The sequence below is a fragment of the Acinonyx jubatus genome, chromosome B3, assembly GCF_027475565.1.
Source record: "Acinonyx jubatus isolate Ajub_Pintada_27869175 chromosome B3, VMU_Ajub_asm_v1.0, whole genome shotgun sequence".
Taxonomy (NCBI): Eukaryota; Metazoa; Chordata; class Mammalia; order Carnivora; family Felidae; genus Acinonyx; species Acinonyx jubatus.
In genome coordinates this window covers 111,268,543-111,293,233 of record NC_069386.1, presented here as the reverse complement: position 1 = coordinate 111,293,233, position 24,691 = coordinate 111,268,543, and the positions used below count along the sequence as shown (strand labels likewise).

General features: G+C 46.1%; 2 protein-coding genes and 1 long non-coding RNA gene across 12 annotated transcripts in view; 2 read left to right on the top strand and 1 right to left on the bottom strand.

Moving 5' to 3' along the window:
• The first annotated feature begins 3,200 nt into the window (after positions 1 to 3,200).
• PIGH (phosphatidylinositol glycan anchor biosynthesis class H) lies at positions 3,201 to 11,122 on the top strand. Of its 4 annotated transcripts, none has more exons than XM_053224601.1 (4): positions 3,201 to 3,491; positions 8,102 to 8,311; positions 9,021 to 9,101; positions 10,288 to 11,122. In XM_053224601.1, exons 1-4 carry the CDS (start codon positions 3,312 to 3,314, stop codon positions 10,309 to 10,311), a joined length of 495 nt encoding a protein of 164 aa, XP_053080576.1. In that variant the 5' UTR covers positions 3,201 to 3,311; the 3' UTR covers positions 10,312 to 11,122. The 4 variants fall into 4 exon arrangements, with proteins under 4 accessions (XP_053080576.1, XP_053080575.1, XP_026921798.1 ...); XM_053224600.1 differs by having other exon boundaries at positions 3,203 to 3,491; positions 10,451 to 11,122; XM_027065997.2 differs by having other exon boundaries at positions 3,203 to 3,491; positions 9,018 to 9,101.
• Positions 11,123 to 11,374: 252 nt separating this feature from the next.
• PLEKHH1 (pleckstrin homology, MyTH4 and FERM domain containing H1) overlaps positions 11,375 to 24,691 on the bottom strand; it is a 53,012-nt gene continuing 39,695 nt past the window's right edge. For 6 of the 7 annotated variants that reach the window (XM_027065994.2, XM_027065991.2, XM_027065992.2 and 3 more), the window contains 14 exons: positions 24,394 to 24,576; positions 23,886 to 23,994; positions 22,992 to 23,104; positions 22,180 to 22,356; positions 21,716 to 21,813; positions 21,052 to 21,229; positions 20,351 to 20,506; positions 19,158 to 19,258; positions 18,238 to 18,379; positions 16,957 to 17,099; positions 16,697 to 16,826; positions 14,679 to 14,765; positions 14,246 to 14,392; positions 11,375 to 13,302 (listed from right to left, as the gene is read on the bottom strand). In XM_027065994.2, the coding sequence (XP_026921795.1) occupies positions 13,141 to 13,302; positions 14,246 to 14,392; positions 14,679 to 14,765; positions 16,697 to 16,826; positions 16,957 to 17,099; positions 18,238 to 18,379; positions 19,158 to 19,258; positions 20,351 to 20,506; positions 21,052 to 21,229; positions 21,716 to 21,813; positions 22,180 to 22,356; positions 22,992 to 23,104; positions 23,886 to 23,994; positions 24,394 to 24,576 (1,926 nt within the window). In that variant the 3' untranslated portion in view covers positions 11,375 to 13,140. The remainder of the gene's footprint in view (positions 13,303 to 14,245; positions 14,393 to 14,678; positions 14,766 to 16,696; positions 16,827 to 16,956; positions 17,100 to 18,237; positions 18,380 to 19,157; positions 19,259 to 20,350; positions 20,507 to 21,051; positions 21,230 to 21,715; positions 21,814 to 22,179; positions 22,357 to 22,991; positions 23,105 to 23,885; positions 23,995 to 24,393; positions 24,577 to 24,691) is intronic. The other variant, XM_053224599.1, reaches the window with a different exon arrangement.
• On the top strand, positions 17,096 to 23,557 carry LOC128316060 (uncharacterized). Its single transcript, XR_008299482.1, has 2 exons — positions 17,096 to 17,839; positions 17,937 to 23,557. It is a non-coding gene; the product is annotated as an uncharacterized LOC128316060 (long non-coding RNA).

The window sequence follows — 24,691 nt, the reverse complement described above, 5'->3', positions numbered from 1 at the left end:
GTCAGTTAAGTGTCTGAGGCTGACTCTTGATTTCGGCTCAGGTTGCGGTTTGTGGGTTTGAGCCTTGCATGGGGCTGCCCCTCCTCCGCTTGTGTTCTCTCTCTCTCTCTCTCTCTCAAAAATAAATAAAACATTAAAAAATTAAAAAAAAAAAAAAAGAGCAGCCTATCTTGACAAATACAGAGTCCAGATTTCTCAAGCTTCCTTTCTCTGCTTTCGCAATTCACTAGGGTATTAGTTGTGGTCCTGCAAAAAGATGTTAAACTTTCTCAGAGGAACTTGCCAATTGCTAAGTCGAAGTTCTTTTTGTCAGCTGCCCTTGCTTGCTGATGAGGCTAATGAATATTGTGAAGTCCAACATTTAGAGCTAAAACTATCACTTCTTGCTGTTTTTCTTTTTAAAGCTTCTCTTTCTTTCCTTCCTTCCTTTTCTTTCTTCTTTCTTTCTTTCTCTCTCTCTTTCTCTCTCTCTTTCTCTCTTCTCTCTCTCTCTTTCTTTCTTTCTTTCTTTCTTTCTTTCTTTCTTTCTTTCTTTCTTTCTTTCTTTCTTCTTTCCCAGGTGGCATCTAACCAAATGGCAAATACTATACAGAGGTTTCAATTTCTACTGCGGTATCAAATTGCGTAACAGTTAAGATGACACTGATCTGACAGAGCAAGGAGTTATAAAGATTTTGGGGGGCACGTGGGTGGCTCAGTTGGTTAACTGTCCAACTTCAGCTCAGGTTATGATTTCACGGTTTGTGAGTTTGGGCTGCCCTGCGTCGGGCTCCGTGGTGACAGCTCAGAGCCTGGAGCCTGCTTGGGATTCTGTGTCTCCCTTGCTCTCTGCCCCTCCCCCACTCACGCTCTGTCTCTGCCTCTCAAAAATAAATTTAAAATGTTAACAAAAATGTTTTTAAGATTTTGGAATTATATTATCACAATATTTATCCCTAATTAATTTAATATTCAAAAAAGTACACTAGGTACCTTTTTTTCTATGACTCTACAGTTGTGAACATTCTGAACCTGCACAGGTTCTTTTTAAATGTTTTTTTTTAATGTTTATTTATTCTTTTTTTAAAATTATTATTATTATTATTATTATTTTTTTTAATGTTTATTTATTCTTGAGGGAGAGAGACAGAGTGTGAGTGGGGCAGGGGCAGAGAGAGAGGGAGACACAGAATCCAAAGTAGGCTCCAGGCTCTGAGCTGTCAGCACAGAGCCCCACGCAGGGCTCAAATTCAGGAGCCTTGAGATCATGACCTGAGCTGAAGTCAGCCGCTTAACCAGCTGAGCCACCCAGGCGCCCCTGAACCTACAAAGGTTCTTTTGACCTTTTTTGTGCCACATCACAATGTTTTAAAATGAATACAATATATAGGATTTTTTTAAAAAACAAACAAACTGAATTAAAATACAGTCATCAAAAATTTATTTTGAGAGAGAGAGAGAGAGAGAGAGAACAAGCAGGGGAGGGGCAGAGAGAGAGGGAAAGAGAAAGAGAGAATCGCAAGCAGGCTCTGCACTATCAGTGCGAGATCATGACTTGAGCTGAAATCAAGAGTTGGACGCTTAACCCACTGAGCCGCCCAGCCACCTCAAAATATTTTTAAAATGTGTAAATAGTTGTATGTGTCTCTACTGACAGATCAAATAATAAGATCTAGAAGTGGATCCCATAATTACTGCAATTTTGAAGTAATATTGGAGTATTTGAGTAATTGAGGAGTGGAAATGACATTTTGAGATAATTATTGTGAAATAAAAGTATTTGTGGTTTCTATGAGAGTGACAAAAATCACAAGTATTGTTAATACTAATTGCATTCATAACCAAAAGAAAAAAAAGTTAAATTTCAATCAGAAGTTAATGAAACTAACGATAAACCTCTGATTGTATCCATGGAGTTCAGGTTAAGAACTCTAGGACTGAAGGTTTCCCCAAAACATCGACAGTGTTTCTCTCAGTGGTGTAAATAATGGGTGGCTTAAGTTTTTCTTCTTTTCTGTATTTTTCCAAATTTCCACAATACGCAAAGTTCACTTTTATAATTATAAAAGACATGCACGTGTTATTTACAAAAATGAGAGGGGTGTATTGCTTGGTAAGATTTAGAGTATAGAAATAAAATTGGAAAAACAAAGCAATACTTGAAGAATATCCTTTAGAGGAAAAAATATAAACAAAATCCTGGATGAAGACAGAAAAACGGAATCTGACTTTCATAAGAGAGACTTGAACCTGGTGAGACTGTTATGGCATTTATCTTTACAGACAAAGGGATCATCAATTCTTTAATACATGATGCAGCCTCAGGGCTGAAGCACCATAATTGTTTTAACAGGCCACAAGCCACTCTTGAGCCACATCCGAAGTTAAAAAAAAAAAAAAAAAAAAAGAAGAAAAAGAAAGAACCTACAGGCCGCTGTTACTCATGAGTTTAGTAATTTTATTATCCATACCTTCTACATCTTTCTTTCTTGCTACGGAGTCCCAGCCAAGCCTCATTTGTCTACTCAATGCTCCCCACTCAGTGGTTCGGAAGAGAGAAACTCCCAGGTCCTACAAGACCCTCTTGGACCTGAGCCCTGCCTCTACCTCCCCAAACTTCCAAATGCATTCTTCATGTGGCAGCCTCTTGATTCTTCCAATAAGTCAACCTTGTTCCAGCCTCAGGGATTTTGCCTTTCCTGGTCCTCCAACCTGGCAAATTCCTCCTCCAGAGTTCTCCCAGACCAGTCCGGATCCTCATCTTGGCAGCTCCAGGGTCTTTCCTCTGAGAGATTTTCCTGACTGTCCTATTGCACGTCCCCAAGCCACCTCTGCCGGTCATATTACTTTCAGCAGCACTCTTTGAAATTATTTACGTACTGTTTCTCTTACTAGGAAGGAAGGTAGTTGAAGGCAGAGACCTTCAATATTCACCGCTGTACCCTTGGCGCCTAAAACTACCTGGCTCAGGAATGAATGAATGAGCGTATACCTGTGGATCGATTCCTTAGAGCGTACTCTGGCTTAGAAATAGAAATCAGTTTGCCAAGAGAAAGCGCATTAACAGCGGCTTTAATCGGCAGGCTGAGTTGGCCCAATGCAGTCTCTGCAGTAGACAATCACAAAACCCCGGCCCAACCTACAGGCGAATTACAAGCTCTGGATCTGCGCCACACCGCTCGTCCCGGAACCACGGCTGCGCCGAGCGTGAGACGGGGCCGAACGGGGCGGGGCCGAAAGCCGCTCTCCGGAAGTGGGTCCAGAGCCGGCCAGAGTTACGCTGGCGGGCGGTCTAGAGCGGCGCGTCCCGGCCGGGAGGGAGCGAGCGAGACATGGAAGATGAGCAGAGCTTCTCGGATATCTGTGGCGGCCGCCTGGCCCTGCAGCGCCGCTACTACTCCCCGTCCTGCCGAGAGTTCTGCATCAGCTGCCCTCGGCTGTCGTTGCGCTCGCTCACCGCTGTCACCTGCACGGTGTGGCTAGCGGCCTACGGACTCTTCACCCTCTGCGAGGTAATGGCCTGTCGGCCCCTTCCCGAGGTCGGAGTCGGGGGCTCGGGTTTGGAAGGGTCTTTGGGGTCTTAGGGTCGAGCCTGGCCCTCCCGCCAGACCCTCCTGCTGTTGTAGGGTCGGAGGGCGGGAACTCACTGGTTCCGTTGCTGCACAGCTATTTTCTTTACGTTTAGTGGTTTGTACTCCTGTACTTTAGCCCTCTCACGGGTCGTGCTCCGCTCTGCGGTTCCACCTAGCATACAAGTAGTCCTTGCACGACAGTCTAAAAGTTTAACTTTCATGTGCTGTACGTAGTACATGCTCGCAGTAATTCAGTTACAAGAGTTGAGAGAACTATTAAGTGGATCGTCCTCATCCATCATTTCCACTCCTAGAGGAATCACTGTTAATAATACCTTAGGTCTTAGGGAAACTTGTCTTTGCCTCCACAATATGTATGTGTGAATACACACACACACACACACACACACACACACACACACACACACGTTGAGAGCTTGATAATTCTTCCTAATTTCTGTTTTTTAAGGCAATCTAACACCTCCCCCCCAGTCCCTTCCCCCAACTTCGAGTATTTTCTAAAGAATTACGAAGTTTCAGAGAGGAGTTGTTTCTGTGCTCACTTTCCAGACTCATTCCTACTTTCTGAGCCTCAGTTTTCACATGTCTAACATGGAATTGCTGTCTGTCATTCTAGCTTCACCGTATTGTGAGGGTCACATGCAGTAGCTTTGTGACAGCCCTCAAATAAAAGGAGTCACCTTAATTGCCCTTTTCAGGATGAGTTTAGTTTTAATTTCATATGTAGTGCCCTGAATTGAATATTTTATTCTATGAGTGATTGACCAGAGCTAGGACTATCTATTTCTGTAATTTGGATATTTTCATTACTGCATTCATTGGCTTTTTTGCCACCAGAGTGTGGTAATTTGGCACAGGTATATGCAAAATTACGTTTGCTGTAATTTGTACCAAACTGTATCTAAAAGTTGGTTCTTAAGTCAGTTGAATTGGTTAAGTTGCGAGGACAGTCCTCCCTCCCCCTAAAAAGATTTAATTTATAATGTAGTTGAATTTTAATACTAGCCTGAATTCTGGCCATGTGCCCATGTGAGGTGAAGGGAACAGATTTTTATTAAATGCCCACTGATTGCCAGCTGCTTTCCTGAATGCCTAGTTTTAACCTTAGAAGAAAACCAAGGCTCAGAAAGAATAATAACTTACCCAAAGTCACAGAGCTAGCAAACAGCATACCTGGGGTTCAAACCCAGGGCTGACTCTGAAACCGTTTCTTTTTCACTATACTGTCTCCTCCGTGGAGAGGGCTTGCTTAAGCAAAATTTTTAAATAGAAGTCTTTTTTATGCCAACTCCTTTTTGTACTCTCATCCTGGTGTGTCCCACTTCCCTCCATCACGTGCCCGGGGCTCAGTAACCTTATCTTCCTTTAAACTCTACTGCAACACTTCTTAAGGGCTCTGTGTACCAAAGTTTCTTACCTTTCCTTGTGTTCAAAACTGTTTGTCAGAGTAATGAATCTCAGGGGTGAGAAGAAGTCTGATGAAAGAATTCATAAAAACATGAGGCTTAATTTCAGCCCAAGTAAATACTGAATTGTTAGAATTTCAGACAGAAAAATGAAGTATAAAGAATGCAGGTAGTAATGAAGTTTTGAGCAGGGATTACCTTATTAAAAAACTGATACGGATTAAATCCTCTAACATTTATTGTTCTTCATCCCTTCTTTCCTTCTTGTTTTTGAATTCACAATTCTATTAAAATTGTAGGTTATTACCTTATTCCAACCGGGAATACTTTTCCCCCTTCCTTTCCTCAACCAAATATATCTGTCAGTAACCATCACCTCTCGGCACCAATGAAATCCTTCCTTGGAGATCTTCATGGGATATCCTTGTGTGCTTTGATGTCTCTCTCTCACTCTCTTTTAATCCTTTCTTTGGCACAGTTTTCATAGTATTCTCCAAAAATATTTTATATGTATTAATTTTGCCTCTAATACATCTGTAAGGGCCAGGACTGAATTTTACTTCTCTGTATTCATCCATAATGCTTATTCAGTTAAGACTGTGAACCAGACATTGTACTAGATACTAGACATTTAATTAACTCAAAATAGATATTTCTGGATCACCAGAGATCCTGCACATAGATTTTTCTACCCTCCATTCATTAGTCAACAAGTAATTATTAGTACAGAGGTCGGCAAACTATCTTTAAAAGGCCAAATAGAGGGGCTCCTGGGTGGCTCAGTCAGTTAAGTGTCCAACTTCGGCTCAGGTCATGATCTTACGGTCCACTGTCCATGGGTTCAAGCCCTGCATCAGGCTCTGCGCTCATGGCTTGGAGCCTGGAGCCTGCTTCAGATTGTGTCTCCCTCTCTCTCTGCCGCTCCCCTGCTCACACTCTCTCTCTCAAAATAATAAGTAAATATTTTTTTAAAAAAAGGCCAAATAGAAAATATTTTAGACTTTACAGGTCTCTGTCTCATAGTCATCTGTTTCTTTAACAGTTCTTTTAAAAGGTCTCTGTCTCATAGTCATCTGTTTCTTTAACAGTTCTTTTAAAAGTGTAAAAATCATGCTTAGCTCAGGGTGGACCAAACAAAAATAGATCACGGGCCCAAACAGACTCTTGATCCAACACTTAACTATGTGTTAGGTAGAACGAAGTAGAAAAGTATTTTCAGAGAAAACCAAAGGCAGCCAGTAGTTAAAGCAATAAAAACATATTTTATTCACTATTGCAGTAGGAGAAAAGAGATCTCAGTGTAGAATTGGGCTCAGTTCTGAATACAGCAAGGACAAGTGGGAATTTATAGCCAAGGAGCACAGTGGAGGTCAATGGATGGAAAATGGCTAAAGAGAAATATCAAAGGTGAAGGGAGATTCTGGCTAAATTGACATGATTCTTGCTAAAGGCAGGTGAGGGTCATCAGATTCTTGGTACAGCCTGTTGGGTAGTGCAGGCCCAATAAGGATGGACACCGAGGTTGAGGGTTTAGAAGAGCTTGACTAGAGTTAGGTCAAAGAAGGCATCATGTCAGTCATAAAGAATAAGATACTTCGCCTTCCGTTGGTGAAGTGTCTGACTTTGGTTCAGGTCATGATCTCCTGGTTTGTGAGTTCAAGCTCCACATTGGGCGCTGTGCTGACAACAGGGAGCCTGCTTGGAATTCTTGCTCTCTTCTCTTTCTCTGCTCCTCCTGTGCTCATGCTTTCTTTCTCTCTCAAAATAAACTTTAAAAAAAAAAAAAAGGATAAGATACTTCTTGCCTTCAAGGAATGACAGTAAATTACTGAATCTCTTTTGAGAGATCAGTCAGTGATTTTTTTTCTCTGTGCCATCCTCCTAAATAATAGCTTTTTTGGGGAAAAAAAATAATGGCACATGAAAAAACATACATCAATTGAAAAACACATTCAACTTCAAAAGGCTGTAAATGTGGTTTTTTTTTTATTTATTTTTTTTAACGTTTATTTTTGAGACAGAGAGAGACAGAGCATGAACGGGGGAGGATCAGAGAGAGAGGGAGACACAGAATCTGACACAGGCTCCAGGCTCTGAGCTGTCAGCACAGAGCCCAACGCAGGGCTCGAACTCACGGACCACGAGATCATGACCTGAGCCGAAGTCGGACACTTAACCGACTGAGCCACCCAGGCGCCCCTGTAAATGTGTTTTAGAATCAAAGGAATAAATACCATTTTTGAGCCCGTAACACATAAGTTAGTCATTTCAGCTACTCAGTCACAACCCAAAAGAACTAAGAGAGTCCTAAATGATACAATCTTTATTATTTAACAAAACAAGAAGTAAGGAGGTAGGAGGGCTCTAGAAGGCATAAGAGGCTTAGTTGATTTTGATTCTTTTCATATTCCTGCTCTTCCACCCTTGGTCTACTCTACTTGTCCTCAGCCTGGCTTTCTACATTTGTCTACAGTCTGGCAGAGTAGTAGTAGCCCCATAGTAGTTCCAGGCATCAAAACTTTTAAGAGGAAGGGACCTTCTCTTCCTTAGATCTCTTTTTAAGACGGACTTCATTTTCCAGAAGCCTCTCCAGCAGATTAGCCAGAGTTGTGTCATGTGCTCATTTCTAATGCAGTCATTGGCAGAACAAATAGGAACCAATCACGATTCACCCCCAAGTTCTATTAGGAAGGAGGAGGGGGGCTGTTGAGTACTATCTGCTACCCTGTGCTAAGCATCTTACTATGAACTGTCTGGTTTTGCACTGTATATTCTGCTGATGGAGCATGAGAGAAAATGGTCTGAATCCTTAAGTTTCCGTTTTGGAGAAAAATCTCTGAGAGTGGTGCGATGGTAGATACTGTTTTGATGGAGGTTCTCCTCCAAGACCTATCTATTTACTGCCTGGATATATTTCATCATCTGCTTTCCCAGCACACAGCACTACAGAGCTGAAATAAAAGTGATTTCCTCTTCCTCCATGCATGTTCTTCTCATCTGTTCAACTCACAGCAGAATACAGACTTTTTTTGGCATTGCCTAGAGGGGACCTGTTAAACAGCAGAGATCTGTGCAGGAGGATCACTTGGTAATCTTATCGCCTGTGTCTGGCTCTCTCTTCAGAACAGCATAATCCTCTCTGCTGCCATCTTCATCACCCTCTTAGGCCTGCTTGGTTACCTGCATTTTGTCAAGATTGATCAGGAGACCCTGTTAATCATAGATTCCCTTGGTATCCAGATGACCTCATCTTATGCTTCAGGCAAAGAAAGCACTACCTTCATTGAGATGGGCAAGGTGAAGGATGTTATCATCAATGAAGGTATTTACATGGTAAGTAGTTGAGTAGTATTACAGGTTTCTCCCATGGCCTTTGCCTGGATCTAAATGAGTCTTAATACCTAAAGTGTTTGATGTCACAGAATTAAACTTGAAGACTCTGGGGGCGCCTGGGTGGCTCAGTTGGTTGGGCGGCCGACTTCGGCTCAGGTCATGATCTCGCAGCCTGTGAGTTCGAGCCCCGCGTCGGGCTCTGTGCTGACAGCTCAGAGCCTGGAGCCTGTTTCAGATTCTGTGTCTCCCTCTCTCTGACCCTCCCCCATTCATGCTCTGTCTCTCTCTGTCTCAAAAATAAACGTTAAAAAAAAAAAAAACAAAAAAACAAAACTTGAAGACTCTGTTCCAGTATTGTAGTGTTTCCTTTATGGCTAGCATGTCTATAAACCTTGAAAGTGAAATTTATACTGAAAAGGTACATTCCTTTATTTTTAGAGATATAATAAGTTTTCATAGATAGGGAGTCAGCATTTCAAGTTTATTTTTTAGCCTGATTTCAAAATCATCTCTGGTTGTTGTTGCTGCTGTTGTTTTGTCATTTTCATCTAAAGAATGAGAATATACTCCCTCACTTCAGAAGTGATCAAGTGTTCTACTACGTAGAGATAACCATTTATAAAAAAGTTTTTAGCCTTCCCTTGAAGAAAAAGAAAACAAAATGAGTTTCACTTAGATTTCTGCTATTTGGTTTATTTTCTTGCAGCAGAAGGTGATTTACTACCTCTGCATTTTATTGAAGGATCCGGTGGAACCACATGGGATATCCCAAGTAGTACCTGTCTTCCAGGTGAGCACAGAACACTTGTCTAAAGTTTCTTCAAAAAATCCGTTATCTTTCCCTGCTCTCTGCATATCCATTGCTACTTATATTCGGTAGGAATGTCAACTTTTGTTGTCAAGAACGTTTGAGGACACTTGACAGCTACTTTTAGTGAGAGTTAGGATTTTAGTTGTTTCAAAAGTTTCTTTCTGAAGCAGATATAGGCTTTCAGAAATACTATGAATTTATACAAATTTTAGAGAAAAAATATATAGCAATTTCTGCCCACAAATCACCATTCATCTACTCTGTTAGGCTGCCAATATATGCTTTTACATAGATGTCATTGATCTACACATACTGCTGTATACTTTTTGTGTCTTGCTTTTTAAATCTAATATACATATTTTCATGCATCTACAGAGGCCATTATACTTACTATTTTAAATGGTTATATTATCATGTTGACTAAGTTTATTTAGCCACCCTACTGCAAGGTTTTGAAATCATCTCCAGGTTATTTTTTGTCTTGCTCTTACAAAATTTTCTCATACAAACATGATTATAGTAAATTACTTTGTAAGTATATAAAATATTTATGTATATAGTTAACTGTCTTACTGCCCTTTTTCACAAAAAATTTAAGGCTGCTAAGTGAAAATTCTTTTGCGTTACAGTTCAGAATTATCTTGTTAAAGCTTATGAACAGTATCATAGATTTTTACAGTTTGAGATTTGGCTCCAGAGATTGGACAACTTTACCATACTTTGAGAATTTGTACTTGTTTTTCATAGTCTTGGCTAACAGTGGATTTAGTTACTTGTTTCCTTTAGTATGTAGGTAAAGGAATTTAAAGTTACTAAATTGCTCTTTAAATGACAAAGATACTTTTCATATTTCCTTGTATTACCTATCAGTATTTCCTCTTATTTAAAACTATCCATCTCCTCTATTAATCAAGTAGAATCTAGATATTGATTATGCATTTGTAACAATTTATATATTTTGGGTAACAAATTTTCATTAAATACGCTTTCCACATATATTTTTCCCATTCTGTGACTTTTCTGTTAATTTTGCTTGTATTGCATTTCACTGTACAAAATATTTTAATATTTACATATTAAATTGCCTTTCTTGCCCTTGAGGACTGTTTAACAGCTGTGAATTTCCCAAGAGGGTCTGTCCTTGTTATTCCTTTTGCTTTCTTAGCCAGTAGGGTGCCATCTGGCCTGAGCTTCTGCTTCTCTGGGCTCACACCTGAGCCCTTTAGACCCCTGATGTGCTGAGAGATTGAGGTTGCACATGGATGCAGCACCAGTACGCGCTCTCTTACGTTCATCTTGACTCTGCATTTCTCCCCTTTGGAATTCAGAGTGCCAAGCCCCGCCTGGACTGCTTGATTGAAGTGTACAGGAGCTGCCAGGAGGTCCTGGCGCACCAGGAAGCCACATCAGCAAGTCCATGAGTCCCAGCATTCAGAAGGCCAGTATTGTCTTCCATGGGAGATGACTCCTAAGCCATAGTGGCTGGTTTATTTTCTGTATTCTAAACCATCGGGTGGACACAGTCCTAGGAACCAGTATGGATGCAGTGGATCTCAGAGCCATAGAGCAGGTGACTGGAAACCTAACTCATTGTGTGATGTTGAGCAAAGTCCTTCTGTGTATTGTAGTGATCTGCTTGTAAGGTTTTGCCTACTTTACCAACTAGGGGGAGACCTTAAGAAAAGACATGTCAAAAGTAATGTTAACAAAGAGCACTTTGTGAAATTCCTAAACACATTCAGGTTTACTTTTTGTAGATTTCTGGAGCAAGACCATGGGAAACTGACATCAGCTATCTTAAGAAACATAATTTCCAACTACATAGTACCCCTGTATAAAAGTTAAGAAAAAAAAAAGTCAAGCCGTTCAGGTACTGGTGAGTAGGAAGAAATGTCCTACAAAAGACTAGTCTCTGTTCACCTAGCTCCTTTGTTCTGTACAGGGTTAATTTATGATGACTCTCTTAATAAACCTGTCTCCTTCCAAAACATACACAATAATTGCCTGGTTCACAGACAGTTGCTTTTTATTGACATTGAACACGGCATTTCAGTCTTGGATGTCAAGCACATTAATACTCTTGTTACTCAGCATGGTCTATGGTTTCAAACACTTCTTCTGCCAAGAGGGATGGACAAAAGACCAGACAGAAATTCGACTTTGGTTTCCAGACAGGTTAAAGAAGGATAAACACACAAACTGCAGAAGCTTTTGATTATAAGGCAGTATCTTCTGTACTTAATACACTATGGGAGGATTCCTGAAAGGCTGGGAAGGAGCTAGGGTGGGAGAAACAGCTTGACCCCCAAGTTCAGTGTGAACGCAGCTCCATTCTTGCTTTTTCCTTAGGATCTTTTTTTTTTTTTTTTTTTAATTCCCAGGTAGATAATATTATCCTCATGGGCGTTAGAGATACTCAGGATATTATAAAACTAGAGCTGTAATTCCTTTTCAATCAGCTCAGGAGGGGTTATTCAGGAGACTGTGGTACATGTGATGTTTGAGTTGCTCGAGGTAGAAATGTCTCAGCTAGATCTCATCCTGGGGGAAAGGCAGCAACAGAAACGGGAGACGGCTGTAAATTGCCAGCCTTGCAAAGTCAAGTTTAAAAGACAGATGCTCTAATGTGCTTTTTTTTTTTTTTTTTAATGTTTGTCAGTTTAAAGGGTGAGGGGGGGAAGCTTATAGCAGCTGAGGTGTTCAGATGAACTAGTTCCAACCTTGAAGGTTTTGCAGTGTGCAACACACACACACTTTGTGAAGTCAAAGGCTTGGTTCCTGGATGCTCCTGCTCAAGCCACACAGTTTTCAGCCCTTGATTGATAAACGGTGAGACTGCCTTAGAGCTATGAAATAAAGCTCAGCTTCTCCAATGGCAGAGAATCAGAGTATAAATGAACTCTTTCGTCTTTCTGTTTTCTGTTAGGGGAGGGTGGAGGCAAAGATCATCTCCTCTGCACTCAACAGAAGGCCTCAGTTGCAGATGGGGAGATATTTATATCACCAGGGTGCTCTCAGGCTAGGACAGGTATCACCTGTGTACCTTCTGCCCTTGGACTAATTCCCAGCAGAAGTTTGCCATTGAGTCCTGAGGAGCAAATTCAGGCCCATGAGCCTGGATTCTGTTTCTGACTCATCTATGATGGCCTCACAAAACAGCAAAAAACAGAGTGCATTTGCTTGGGTTTTTCAAAGAGTAAGGAAACCACTGGTGACCACCCCATCCTACAGCAGGAAACCTAGCCTTTGCTGAGCCCTGGCCAGTCATTAAAATGAGACAGGGAGAGGTCAGATTGGACTTAACTCCCTGACCTTGCTTGCACGCAGTTGGGCTCACAGTCCAGTGTGAGGGAGAACAGCTTGAATCTCAGCAGGGATAGTGCCTTTTCCTTGTCCTGCAAAGATAGGAACTCTTGCCCCAGAGGGGCACTGCAAATGCCTACTCATTTGCAGTGGGGAAGGGGAAAGGTGAGTCTATTCCTTTTCCTCTAGCCCTGCCAATACCTTTCCCATCTGGAAAGGGAAGTCCAGTTTTAGTGAGTTCTAGGCTTTTGTCACAGTTCAGGTGAATTGGAAATTTTAGTCCTGTCTTGTTCAGGGATGTTGGGAAAACTTCAAGTATAAATCCCCACATAAGGACCATATACGATATAAAAGATACCATCCTTCCTAAGAGTATCAGTGCAGAAAGCTCTGACTTATGGCACTGATGCCCTCAGTAACTAGTAACATGGACCATCCCAGTCTTGTATCTAGAATCGGGCAGCATCCAGAGCTCAGTATTCTTGTGGAAAAAAAGTGGTTTTTATACTGGGTCTGGATTTTTAAAAGTTGGGCCCTGAAACATGATAAGGCACCTAGAGAATGAAGGCTTTGTGGAAAGTGAAATAACACATTTCGCAGAACAAGCTGGGGGAGGGCTGTTAGACCCCATCACAGTAGTATCACACCCCAGGACACCAATCTCTAATCACAGAGGCACCAGGTTGTTGGAGGCGGAAAGGGGTAGGAGAAATATTCACAGCAACGTTGGCCCTCTGGCAGCACATGGAACAGAAGCAAAAAGCTGCTGTCTGTCCAGTTCCCGTAGCTGGCGGGCAGCAGGTGGGTTCGTAGGTGGATTCACAGTTGGAGAGTAATGGTTCATGTAGCTGGCCATGATGAAGGTAGCCTCTGCAATCTAAGGAGACAGCAGAAACAAAGGAATTGAACTAGCCTTGGCCTGAATCCTGGCTTTCTCCCTAGCTGTTATACTAAGTGTATAACCTTCCTGGGCTTCAGTTTCTTACCTCTTAAAATATCTGGGAGGTTCAGAGGCTCAGTGACACAGTACCTGTTAGTCTGAAGGGCCACTGGCGCACAGTACCCTCCTGAGAACAGGAGGAGCAATATTCTCTGCTTACCTCCGAGTGGGGAAGTGGTCCTTCCTGGAGGAAGGTGTCTGTATAGCTTCTCCTATGGCGGGGGTGGTATTAAAGAGAGGAGGAGGTTTGGGATACTCCAGTTTTACGATTAAAACAACAGGGTCTCCAGTGACTTTCAGAATGGAATCAGGAACTATTAATCAGAACTTAGGTTTTGGAGCCTTTTTAATTTGTTATTTTTGCTAGTCAGTATTACCTGTACTGAGTAGGAACAAAGCTCTTAAAGCAGTAGAGGTCTTTGGCACTGTCTTAAAGACCACAAGGGGGGGGGCGCGTGTACAGACTGTCCCACTTTGTGACTAGTGTTGGCAGAGCCCAGGAGAAGGTGACAGCACACTGAGGAGGACGCTGCCCTGGCCCCTGGATCAGCTGCATGAAGAGCAAGTGGGCCCCACCTCAAGCCTGCGTGATGCTGGGCTGCAAGGGCTGAGAGGCCCATGTGGAGAGCATGGACGTAGCTGGACCAGAGTGCGTGCCCTCCCGGCCAACCCCTCACTGATCAGCTCACCAGTGACTATTGAGATGCCACGCTACCTGAACCCTTGGAGGACTGACTACAGACAAGGCCAAAAGTTGTACCTGGGACACGGCCCTTCTAGAGTATGGTCATAATAACCCCAGCATCCTTTTCTAACTGCAAGCCCACCTCATCATACTAGGTAGATCTGAGTAACATGTTTTAGCAGCTGTCAGACCCACCTTGGGAGCAGCCATCCGGAAGAGCAACTTTTCAGTGTGGCCTTTTCCAGAGCTCTGGTCCAGAATGGATCTGATCACAAGCATGAAGTCATCCCGGCAGCCACCAAAGGTCATTACTGAAGAGTAGGGGTAAGTGACGTGCACATGCTGTGAGAAGAAGCCCGTTAGTTCTAGGGAAATTTTCCACCTGCCTCCTGAACTAAACCAGCATCCCCTGTCTATTGTGGGCACTGGTAGCCTTAACCAGAAAGGGAGAATTCTGAAGTGGTCATAATTTGGAGATTCATGTCTTGAATGTCAAGTTGTATCTAGACTAGAGGACAGCAAGGCTGGGGCAAGGCCTCACTTAGCTCAGGCCTTTGAGTGCAGAGAGAAGAAAAGATGCTGTTCAGGAGAAGGAGGGGTCAGAAGGCCAGCCCTCATCTTTCCATACCATAGTGCTGTGGTCCAGGATGCTGACCCCATCCTCATTCACAGCAATCCACACCAGAGCATTCTCCTTGGAAGACAGCTGTGCAGGCTGGGGAAACAGGAAAATCTCATCACACATGTCCACAGCTAGGGAAGCTGAACTGACAAGAGCTTTCTGAGGAAGAAGGCACATCCAGGGATCTGCTAGGCAGTGATTTCCAGCCTTTTTCACATCTTGGAAAACATGAAAGATGGTACTTGCACAGCCTGCCAAAGTAAATAGCCTTGGGGCTCTAGCTATCTAATTACTGTCCCAAGAGGAGAGGGGTACCTATAGCCCATCCTGCCATAGTACACTCGTTGGGAGGCTCTGTGCTGCACAATAAAGGCCAGCCCTGGCCACTCTCATGAGCATGGGGACTGGGCTGTTTTCTAGTTCACACAAACTGACAGCATTCTATCCAGTCTCTCCTAGCTGAAGTGCATCTTGCTTCAGCCAATTTCCTAGGGGCTGCAAATGAAACAGGAAAGCAAGCAATCTGAGGGGCTTTAGGCACTACCAGTGAGAAAAGTAACTCTCTGTTGGACAATTCTTAAAATGACTAACTTTCACTGCCAGGACTGCAGTAGAGCAATCTGGATTTCCTATCTCTCTTACCCAAAAGGCTGGGAAAAGGGAAGGACATGTCCTCCTTTTCAGAAGCTTTTCCCAACCCCCCAGACAGAGGGTCCCAGGGTCCCCATTATATGCCTTTATAACACCCCTATAACGCCTTCAGAACACTTGTTACAGCTTACAAAATAACGTATGTATTTAGAGAGAGAATATATATGATTATCTGATTAATGTGTACCTCCTTACTAGATGGGAAGCCCCACAAAGGCCAGGACTGTGTCTGATTCGCTCATCTCTTGTAATCTTAGGCAGTGCCTGAGACCTAGCAGGAGCTTAACAATTCTTTATTGAATAAATGAGTGAATGTCCACTGTCTAATCTGTACTGTTAGTGAACAGGATCATGATCCAGCTTTGAGGATCCTCTGAGTATGAATAAATTTTATGCATACCAGACACCTGGAGAAGAAAAGTTCCAGTTGAAATTAATATGGGTCACCTGGCCTTTCATGCAGTGAAATTAACTGTTGCCTGAGTAATTTAAGAGTCTCCTTTGGCCATGCTAAGTCAGTAGAGATGTATTCATTTAGGTTATATATTGTTCTATCTTTTGCACTTTTAAAAATGTTTATTTTTGAGAGAGGGAGAGATAGTGTGAGCAGGGGAGGGGCAGAGAGAGAGGAAGACTGGATCTGAAGCAGGCTCCGCACTGACACCAGACAGCCCGATGCAGGGTTTGAACTCCTGAACCATGAGATCATGACCAAAGCCGAAATTGGATGCTTAACCTACTGAGCCACCCAGGCGCCCTCTTTTACACTTTTTAAAAAATGAAAGCATTCTTGAGGGTGTTATGTCAAGTTTGAATCCTTATGTGTGAATTAGTCCTTCCCCCACCCCGCCCAGGGGTAGCATTGTAAAAGAAATTAAAAAAAAAAAAAGGAGGCACTTGGGTGGCTCAGTTGGTTGAGCATCCAACTCTTGATTTCGGCTCAGGTCATGATCTAATGGTCCTGGGATTGAACCCTGTGTTGGGCTCTGAGTTGGGCATGGAGCCTGCTTGTGATCTTCTCTCTCTCTCTCTCTCTGTCTCTCTATGTCCCTCCCCTGCTCGTAGTCTCAAAAAAAAAAAAAAAAAAAAAGAAAGAAAAAGAAAGCAGTCAAAAAAGGAAAGATGAACATCACCCAGAAATAATCCTGGCCCCAAAGCAGTGATCACAACTCTGCTCTGGACCCTGGAAATCTGAGAGAAAGCCAGAAATGGGTGGAGAAACAGCGACCTCTGGTGGTTGCTAGTGTGCAGGTGGGCCCTGGAGCCTGGACTGACTCAAACGTGACCAGATGTGGGCAGTAGCTTGAGAAATTCAGGGCATGTTCCTGAGGGTGTGGTAATCACTCCTTCCCCTGGACACCACCCACACTTACCTGAGCAGCAAAAAGCTTAGCACCAAAGAAAGGCCATTTCCGGGCCACTGTCAGGTAGATGCGGATGCACTCAGGAGGGGAGCAGCCTTGCAGTGCGGTCCACTTTGTGGTCAGCAGATCTGCCAGGTGCCTGGTTTGGATGGATGGAAAGAGATGGTGGCCGTGAAGTGCCAACATGTTTTCATTGCAACTGGAGGTCTAACCCGGCTCCACAGTCCATGCCTCCCCACAGCAACCCCCTCCAAGACCTTGCAGCCTACCTCAGCTGTTCAGGGGGTGCCCCGTGTCTGTAGCGCCTTGGGTAGAACCTGTCTAGGACTTGTTGGAGGTGATGCTGAAGCTTGGCAGGGGGTGTGCTCCCAGGGCCTGGTGGGGTGGGCCTCTCTAAGTCTCCATATTCTACCTGTGTTGGAAGCACATGGAGTGAGCAGTCAAGAATCCAGAGGTGGATGGGGTGGGGGTGGGGCTGGAGCTGCTGGAGAGGTGAAATAAACCATTACTTCATTACTTTATTGGTGGGGTGTGAATGGATGCGAAAACACTTCTTGTGAACAGACCCTGTGTCTCAAGTTTCACACACACTAGAGAAACCACCTTATGGTCCTAGATGATTATTTACATCCACTTGCCTTTGGCAGCTGAGGTTAAGTGCCTTATCCAAAGACACAATTAGCGGCAAAGGAAAACTATGGATATTCTGGCTTCTAATCCCAAAATATGAGATCCAGAACTGAAGATGCTATAGCTCCTAGAATATTGCAGTGTTCCAAGCCTTTGAATCAGACACCTCACTCAAATCCCAGCTCTTCCATCTGCCAGCTTTGTAACTTTGAGCAAGCTGCTTAAACTCTCTGGGCTTCAATTTCTTCATCTATTAAGTGGAATTAAGAACAGGGATAATACATATAAACTGTTCAGCGGAGGACCCTCTATAGAGTATTGGGTAAATGCTTATTATTTTAAAGATCAACTGTTATTATTGCTCCTTCCTCTCCACCATGTAGATTCAGACCCTTTCTCATGGGAACCAGGAGGGCATCCCAGATACCTTTGGCCAGATAGCCTCCTCACGGTAATAAGGAGACGGGTCGAAGTCTGAATGCGTGTTCCCCTTCCTAATTCTACTTACAATGCTTTACAGTTGTAAGTACAAATTTTGCCACATCCATTATGTGATATACATCATTTCAGTAGCAGACTGAAGGAAATGCAATGACGCATTTTTGTTTACTGTACACAGACAAGGAAACTAAAGCACAGACCACTGCAGTGACCTGGCCAAAATCTCACAGTGGGAAGGCAGGTAGTACTCAAAGGCAAATCTTTGGATTCCACGTCCAGTGTTCTGTCCGTAACCTGTATCTGCAGCGAAGGGCTCTGCTGGGTAAGGAGTCAGCTTCCCTCCACAGCCAGGGACAGCAAGGCCACCCTCCCCTCAGGCACCACAGGGTCTGCAGTCTCCTGTTTTAGGCTGTGTGGTACGTTCCACGTGTGAGTTCAGACACGGTACCCTGATCCTGCCAATTCCTGAACTGCCTTACCTGGGCCATCAGGGCAGCCATCTCGAGAGCCAGCTCCTTGTTGACAGGAAACCTCCCTGCCACTATCTCCCCGCTAGTCTGGGAGGCAAGCAGCAGCCGCTCCCGCTCCGTCTCCCCTTTGACTTGACTCCGAAAGTACAGCCTACAGGAAAGACAGAAGAAGCCAAGACTCAGCTGGGATCCTGAATGGATGAGGTTGTCTTGGCCTCTGTTTATCTTGATTTCCAAAGAAAGAAACTACTCTGTTTATACCATCTGTGAGCCTATTTTCTATTGCCTCCAGAAAAACTTAACTAAACATGACACAGGGCAGATACAGGGCCATTAGATCTCAGCAACAGTGGCACATGTTACACCTGAATACACCACCACGCTACTGGATCTGGGGAGGGGATCTGCTCCCTGGAACCAGAGCCTATTAGGGAACTGGATGAGTTAAAGATTCCAAGAGACTAATGGAAATGATTTGCCTAGAGACATACCTGGGATGGGATTTTCTTATTCAGATGGATAAAAAAAAAATCCTGGTATCTACTTCTGTATTTCCTGGAATTGTTATAGGAGCTATTTATCCTTTAGCCTTAAATAGTGCTCAAAGTTTCACTCTCCTAATGTAACACATGCAGCCATCCCACAAGGTTGGTCTGTTTCCTTGGCAGGAGTATGCGCGCGTGCGCACGTGTGTGTACATACGTGCGGTACAGACACTGAGAGCCTGAGCTGTCCAGGTTCTCCAAGAGGATCAGCAGAGCCTCATTAGTTGGCCTCATTAGTTGGGGCCCCAACTAATGACCACTACACAGTGTTCTATCTGTGGATCCACTGCCTGTCCGGCACAGGCCATCCAGCTGGGGGAGTGGCAAGTGGCGCCCCAGTGGCAGCCCTCAGTCTCGGCCCCACCCTCAGGTGGTGTTCAGGACCTGTTCTTGTACATCAGCTTCACCACACGTGTGCCACCCTCAGCCTTTCCAGAGTGCAGCTCCTTCAGGGCCTGTTCCCACTTGGAGATGGCATCACAGATCTTAAAAGAGGCAAGAGAGGAAAGTCAGAAAAGCCCCTGATGAAGAGAACAAGGACCAATCTGGGGCAGGACCCAGGCAGGGCGGCAGGGCAGCAGGGCAGCATCGAGTGACTGTCCTCCATTAGGAGGCTGACTTGCAGGCCTCACGTGCCTGAGACCAGAGGGGTCTATAACAACCTCACAGACAGAGGTAGGGCCCTGGGCATGGCGTGAGCAGCAAAGCATGGAAGGCTGCCCCCACTGGCCTTAACACCTGAGGGGGCTTTCCCAGAGGCCAGGCAGGCGTCAGTCAAAAACCATGGCCTCATATTACCAGCTGTTTCCATTCCACCGACTGCTATTCTCTTGAAGTATACCCAGAGGCCTACCGTGTAACAAAGCCAAACAGACCCCCTGACATTTATAAACAAGATATGTGGCATAGTTTTTCCAGGCAATGGTAAATAAAAGTCTATAGAAGCCTTTGTCCTATTGCCATAAAAAGAGCAGACAGAACCAAAACACTCCTACTCATCAATGCTACAATACGTTCCCACAGACACTTCACATCTTGTCTGCTAATCCCAGACAAGATAGGTCTGAAATCCCATTCAAGGGTCCTTTACTTGTAGAGGTACCATATAGATCTACCTGCTTACAATTTGCTTGAACCAGTAAGTGCAGGCCCTGGCAGATGGAAAGATTGAGGGGCCAGGGAACAGCACCACATCCAGTGGACCTAGGTGTACAGCTACCCACCTCCGTGTGTGGATTGTGTGACTGGCAGCAGCCCCGGTTGGAGCTGCTGCTGACAAGTGCCTCCCTATCCTTCCTACACCACGCTGAGAAGCAGCTTTTCCCCTGGACACTGCACAGCCCTTCAAGGGCGGGAGCAGTGTAGAGACAAGGGCACAAACAACTTCTCTCTGCCTGTACGGGTATGTTTTAGGATGCCACAAAAATGCTGGCTTGGGGGAGCACCTTGGACTCCAAACCCAACAGGCTGGGGGACAGTAAGGCACCAGCCAGGGGGTTCTCTCCCCTCACCAAAACCCGGAAGCCTGGAGGTCTCCCAGGAGGGGCTCATTTGGCTTACGGGGAGACCATCATCACCTTGATGCTCCCCTGCAGGCAGTGTTCCAGGTCCCTGCCAGAAGGGTCATCTGTGAAGAGGGCAAAGCCAGAGTGGGATGACTTCCTCATGCCCGTCTCTTGGTTCAGACGCTGGAGGAACTCATCAACTGTGGAGGAGCCGTCAAAACCAACCACCTGCACGAGAGAGGTGTTAGTCCCAGAGGAAATTTCCCGAGAGGAACTCATTCCGGCTAGTGGACGCGTGTATCTGGGAGGTGGAAAGGCCTGGCTGAGAGGAGCAAGGGCAAATGCAAAAGCTAAAGGAAGCTGGTTTCCATATTCACACACAGAGGGTGAGTGCTTCAGAGACAAGCGGCCCGCTATAAGCTGGAGGCAGACAGAAGCTCTGCTGCTCCTTGACTGCTGCTCTTTTGGAGGTCTTTTGTCCTGCCCCTTTCTTGGTCAATGTCTTGGCTTCCCCGTTCGTGCAGTGGTTTCTAAAGATCTACTTCCCAGGTGCCAAACAGCAGAGCACTTTTGGAGTTCAAGCTCCTTTCCCCCTCCACACAGGCAGTAACGGTCCCACCCCCACCTCCACACCCCAGGCCCATCCTGCTGGTTTGCCTATTATTAAGAGTCTGCCAAGCCTAAGGAGGTTTAACACCCACCTGGCCCAAAGATAGTCTCTGGGCCAGTGATATGAGAAGACTCATGAGAGGGATCCCGTGCGGCCTCCTCACCTGGTAAGTCCCATTGGCGAAGTGCACGGGGATGCTGAAGGGCAAGGAGTGGTGGAAGGGGTTGCGCAGCAGGATGGACACCACTTCCATGCGTGACGGCCTGGCCTCCCGCTCCCCCACCTGTAGAGTCCGCTCCACTGCCCGCTGGCAGTAGGTGGCATACTGGCCAGTTTCATTTCTAAAAAGGGAAGAAAGAAGAGAATCCCAGGGAATTCATTCACCCCTGCCATCTTGACACCTTGGCTGCCTACCCTGACCTAGCCGAGACCGAATCCGCAGCTGGGCAGGCTGTGAAAAACGTGACGCTCTGGTCTGGGGTGTTAATTTGTCATTCAGGGCCTATGTGCTGCAAATTGCTGGCAGAGATATTTCCTCTGGAAGCCAGAAATACATGGCAACAGACCACGAAAATGTGGGGATGACTTGGGGACACCGGAGCTTCACGTGAGCACATCCACAAAACACACATACACAGACTGGTGTGCAGAGTGGCCCAGGCCTCCACATGCCCATCTGTGCACACAGCACTGAGGTCTCCGTGTCTCCATGACCCCTGTGCAAACCACAGGGGCAGGGTGATTTGACCCATCTTGGTCCCCCCGTCCCTCTTCGCCATGCCACCGTCAGCAGTGCTAGAGTGGCATAGGAAAGGACCCTCACTCACGTGGGATCTGCATGGCGCTGGAGCTGCTGTTTGATGTACCAGAGGAAGTGGTGCTGAGGCAGGAAAAGTGGGGCACACAGAGCCAGGAGCTGCCAGCACTGCCAGGGAACAAGCAGCATGGGGTGAGTGCTGGGTCTGCGGCAATGCCCGCCCTCACAGTCCTGAGCTACCAAGGCTTCAGTGCTCTCCAAACCAGGGCCCCCCACCTTCTGTGGACGGCAGGATGGCCCATCCTGGTCAGGCTTTGTCCAGAACGGCAGTCACCCAATCTGACTATGCACAGACATCCAGAAGGGGCACAGAGAAGGCAGGTGTACTGAGGCAGCTTTGAGCACTGAGGCTGCCTGTTGGCCACCAGGCCTAGAGGGTACCTGCTCCATTCCCTCCTTCCTCCTTCCTCCTTCCCTGCTCCTGGGCAGTCCCTGCCAATGGCCCCGTCAGCTGTTTTGCCCCAGGATGCCCACCTGCATGAGGGAGTACTTCTGAGGTGGTCGGCAGCTGGTCTGCTTCATCAGTTGGCAGTAGATCTCGCTCTGCAGCTCGGGGTGAACCAGGCAGACCTGTAGTGCCGTCTGGGCCAGGGACACGTGATAGTCTACGGAGGCCGCTTCCACAGGCACGTTGATGAAAAGCTGGCAGGACTGGCACGAAAATGGTGGTGGGCCCGGGCAGACCAACAGCCCCTTGACTAGCATCCGCGGTGACAGTGGGCAGATTGGGCCGTCCCCCCCAAGGGCTCCAGGCAGGCTCCAGTTCACTGTAGGAAGCCCTTTCTAAGAGGGAGCACTGTCACCGCTTGAGAGCATGTCTGCCTGCTGAGAAGGCTACTCTGGGATAGAATCTATCCTTCTTCAAATGTGTCCGTTACATAAGCAAGACATTCTTTTTTTTTTTTTAAAGAGAACATTCAGATGGACACAAAGAACACTGTAAAATAGGTCAGAATCTCTGAGGTCCAGAAGCAACATAAACCTGGCCTTTCCTGCTGTTCACTATAAGAGAAAGGGAGTTCCTCCAGGGGGAGTTTCACCGGCACTTCCCAAGGAAGCCGGGAATGCCTCCCCACCATAACTGACTGTGCGGGGGGCAGCGGGGCGGGGGGCGGGGGAGCTGTGGGACTCTTTCCCTTCCATTCAGATCTTTCTGTGAGCTCCCCCTAACCACATGGGTCTCTTCTACCTGAGCACCACCAAGGTGGGCAAACTGCTCTGGGAGAGTCTGGGTACGTGGTGAGGGCGCCACCTGTTGGTGCACCTGGGTTCCATTCCCGCTTTACCTTGAAGAGCTTGAGAGCCTCGGTCTGCAGGGCCTCGGAGGGCAGGGTGGTGAGGGAGGTGTATAGCCCGTCTTTGCTGTAACACAGCATGGGGTGCCTCCAGAGAGGGGAATCTGCCCAAAGCACAGCACCAGGGGTGAGGGAACTTGCCTCCCACCTCCACTCCCACTCTGATTTGTGAAGAAAACAAGGGTTAACTGGAACACACGGACTGCACCGGATTTATCCGCAGAGTGGGGGGTATGCAGTTGTACACTGCATCTAGCATGCTCACAAGCACGGCTTACAGGAAGGTGGCTACTGCCTTCTTCGTGGGGCTGCAGTGGGGGTGAGTGTGTGGGGCCGTGGGTACCTGCGTGCAAGCATGTGTGTGCGGGAGAGGCCCCTCCCTGCAGTGTCAGATATGGATGGACAGTGCCTGTCAGCGGGGAACACACAAGGAGCAGTGAAGGGGTGTGCGGCGTGTGCCATTAGTTCCTCAGGGTCCTGAGAATCAGTAGCAAAATAAAGACCCTGTGATACCCCAGGCTTAGGTTAGTCTAATCCCAGTTTAGGCTTCATTCATTGATTAACAAACTTTTAACCAGCTTCCTTCCTTCCTCAACTCTCTGCCCGGCCAGCAAAGCTGCAGTGAACAATGTAAAACACTGACCCACTGGAAAGTCTGCTTCCCAAATAAACTCCCCCAGATACAGAGTGGTCACCTCAGAATCTCACCAGAAACAGGGGCTCTGGAGCGTGGATGGGAATGCCCTATTGTGGCTTAGATGGTTTTACAACAGCTTCAGAAACGCTGCTATAAATGCTAACAGAAATGCTTTCTTTGGGTTTCTGACCAACCGTTACCCAGCCGCCACCCTCCAACCCAAGCAGTGACGGCCACCGTTGCCTTACCTGGGTCTCCCTCCCCATCCATCAGTTTCCCAATGAGCTGCTCATAGGCAGTGCCAACCCGGGCACTGCTGCCACCTGCAGCCACCGTGAGGTGGTAAAGCCACGTGTCCTGGAAGGGGATGGAAAGCCATCTGATGAGACTGGAGTGGGAAGAATGGAGACAAGAGCTCCAGAGAAGCTTCCTTGAAAGGGTCAAGCTCAGGGAAAAGTTAGGCTAGTTTGGCTGACACAAGTCAAGGCCAACAGTCTCTAAGAGGGAAGACCTGGGATCAGGTGAACACGAACCCAAGTTTCTACGCCTGAGGTGCTATCCCATGGCCCCAGTGGAGAGATGCTGGTCACTGAGAGTGAATTCAGTATAAGGAATAGTTCAACCAGGGAATGAATACTAGTTGCCAAAATGTCCAGAAGGAAAGAAACTTGAATTTGGGGAGGTTGAGAAAGGAAAAGGGGAAGACAAGAATCACAGGACCAAGCTTGGCCATGGAGGCCCAGCCCCCTCCCTTACCTTTTCATGCTTGGTGCCAATGAGGAGGTAGGTAGGGCTGTGCTCTCGGGGGTGAATCACCAGGGTGCAGTGGGAGGAAAGCAACTGCCTGGTTCCGCCAGCCTCATAGTCTTCGTCTGAGTCACAGGATCGATCTACTTCCTCTATGCGTGCATCCCGCACAGGCAGATGGCCCAGGGGTCGCTGCGAACATGAGCCTTCCATGAATGGGAGAGCCAGCAGGGAATGGGGGAGTGTCTTCTTTCTGAACCCTCAGTCCCTGCTGGGCTGGGCATCATAGATGTGGCCTGGTCACGGG

What these genes read in the sequence shown, in the direction of transcription:
- PIGH (XM_015068386.3), top strand. Translation starts at nt 3,312, where the DNA reads ATGGAAGATGAGCAGAGCTTCTCGGATATCTGTGGCGGCCGCCTGGCC. An exon ending in TCAATGAAGGTATTTACATG is followed by an intron (nt 8,312 to 9,017) that starts GTAAGTAGTTGA and finishes ATTTTCTTGCAG; the next exon opens with CAGAAGGTGATTTACTACCT. An exon ending in AAGTAGTACCTGTCTTCCAG is followed by an intron (nt 9,102 to 10,450) that starts GTGAGCACAGAA and finishes TTTGGAATTCAG; the next exon opens with AGTGCCAAGCCCCGCCTGGA.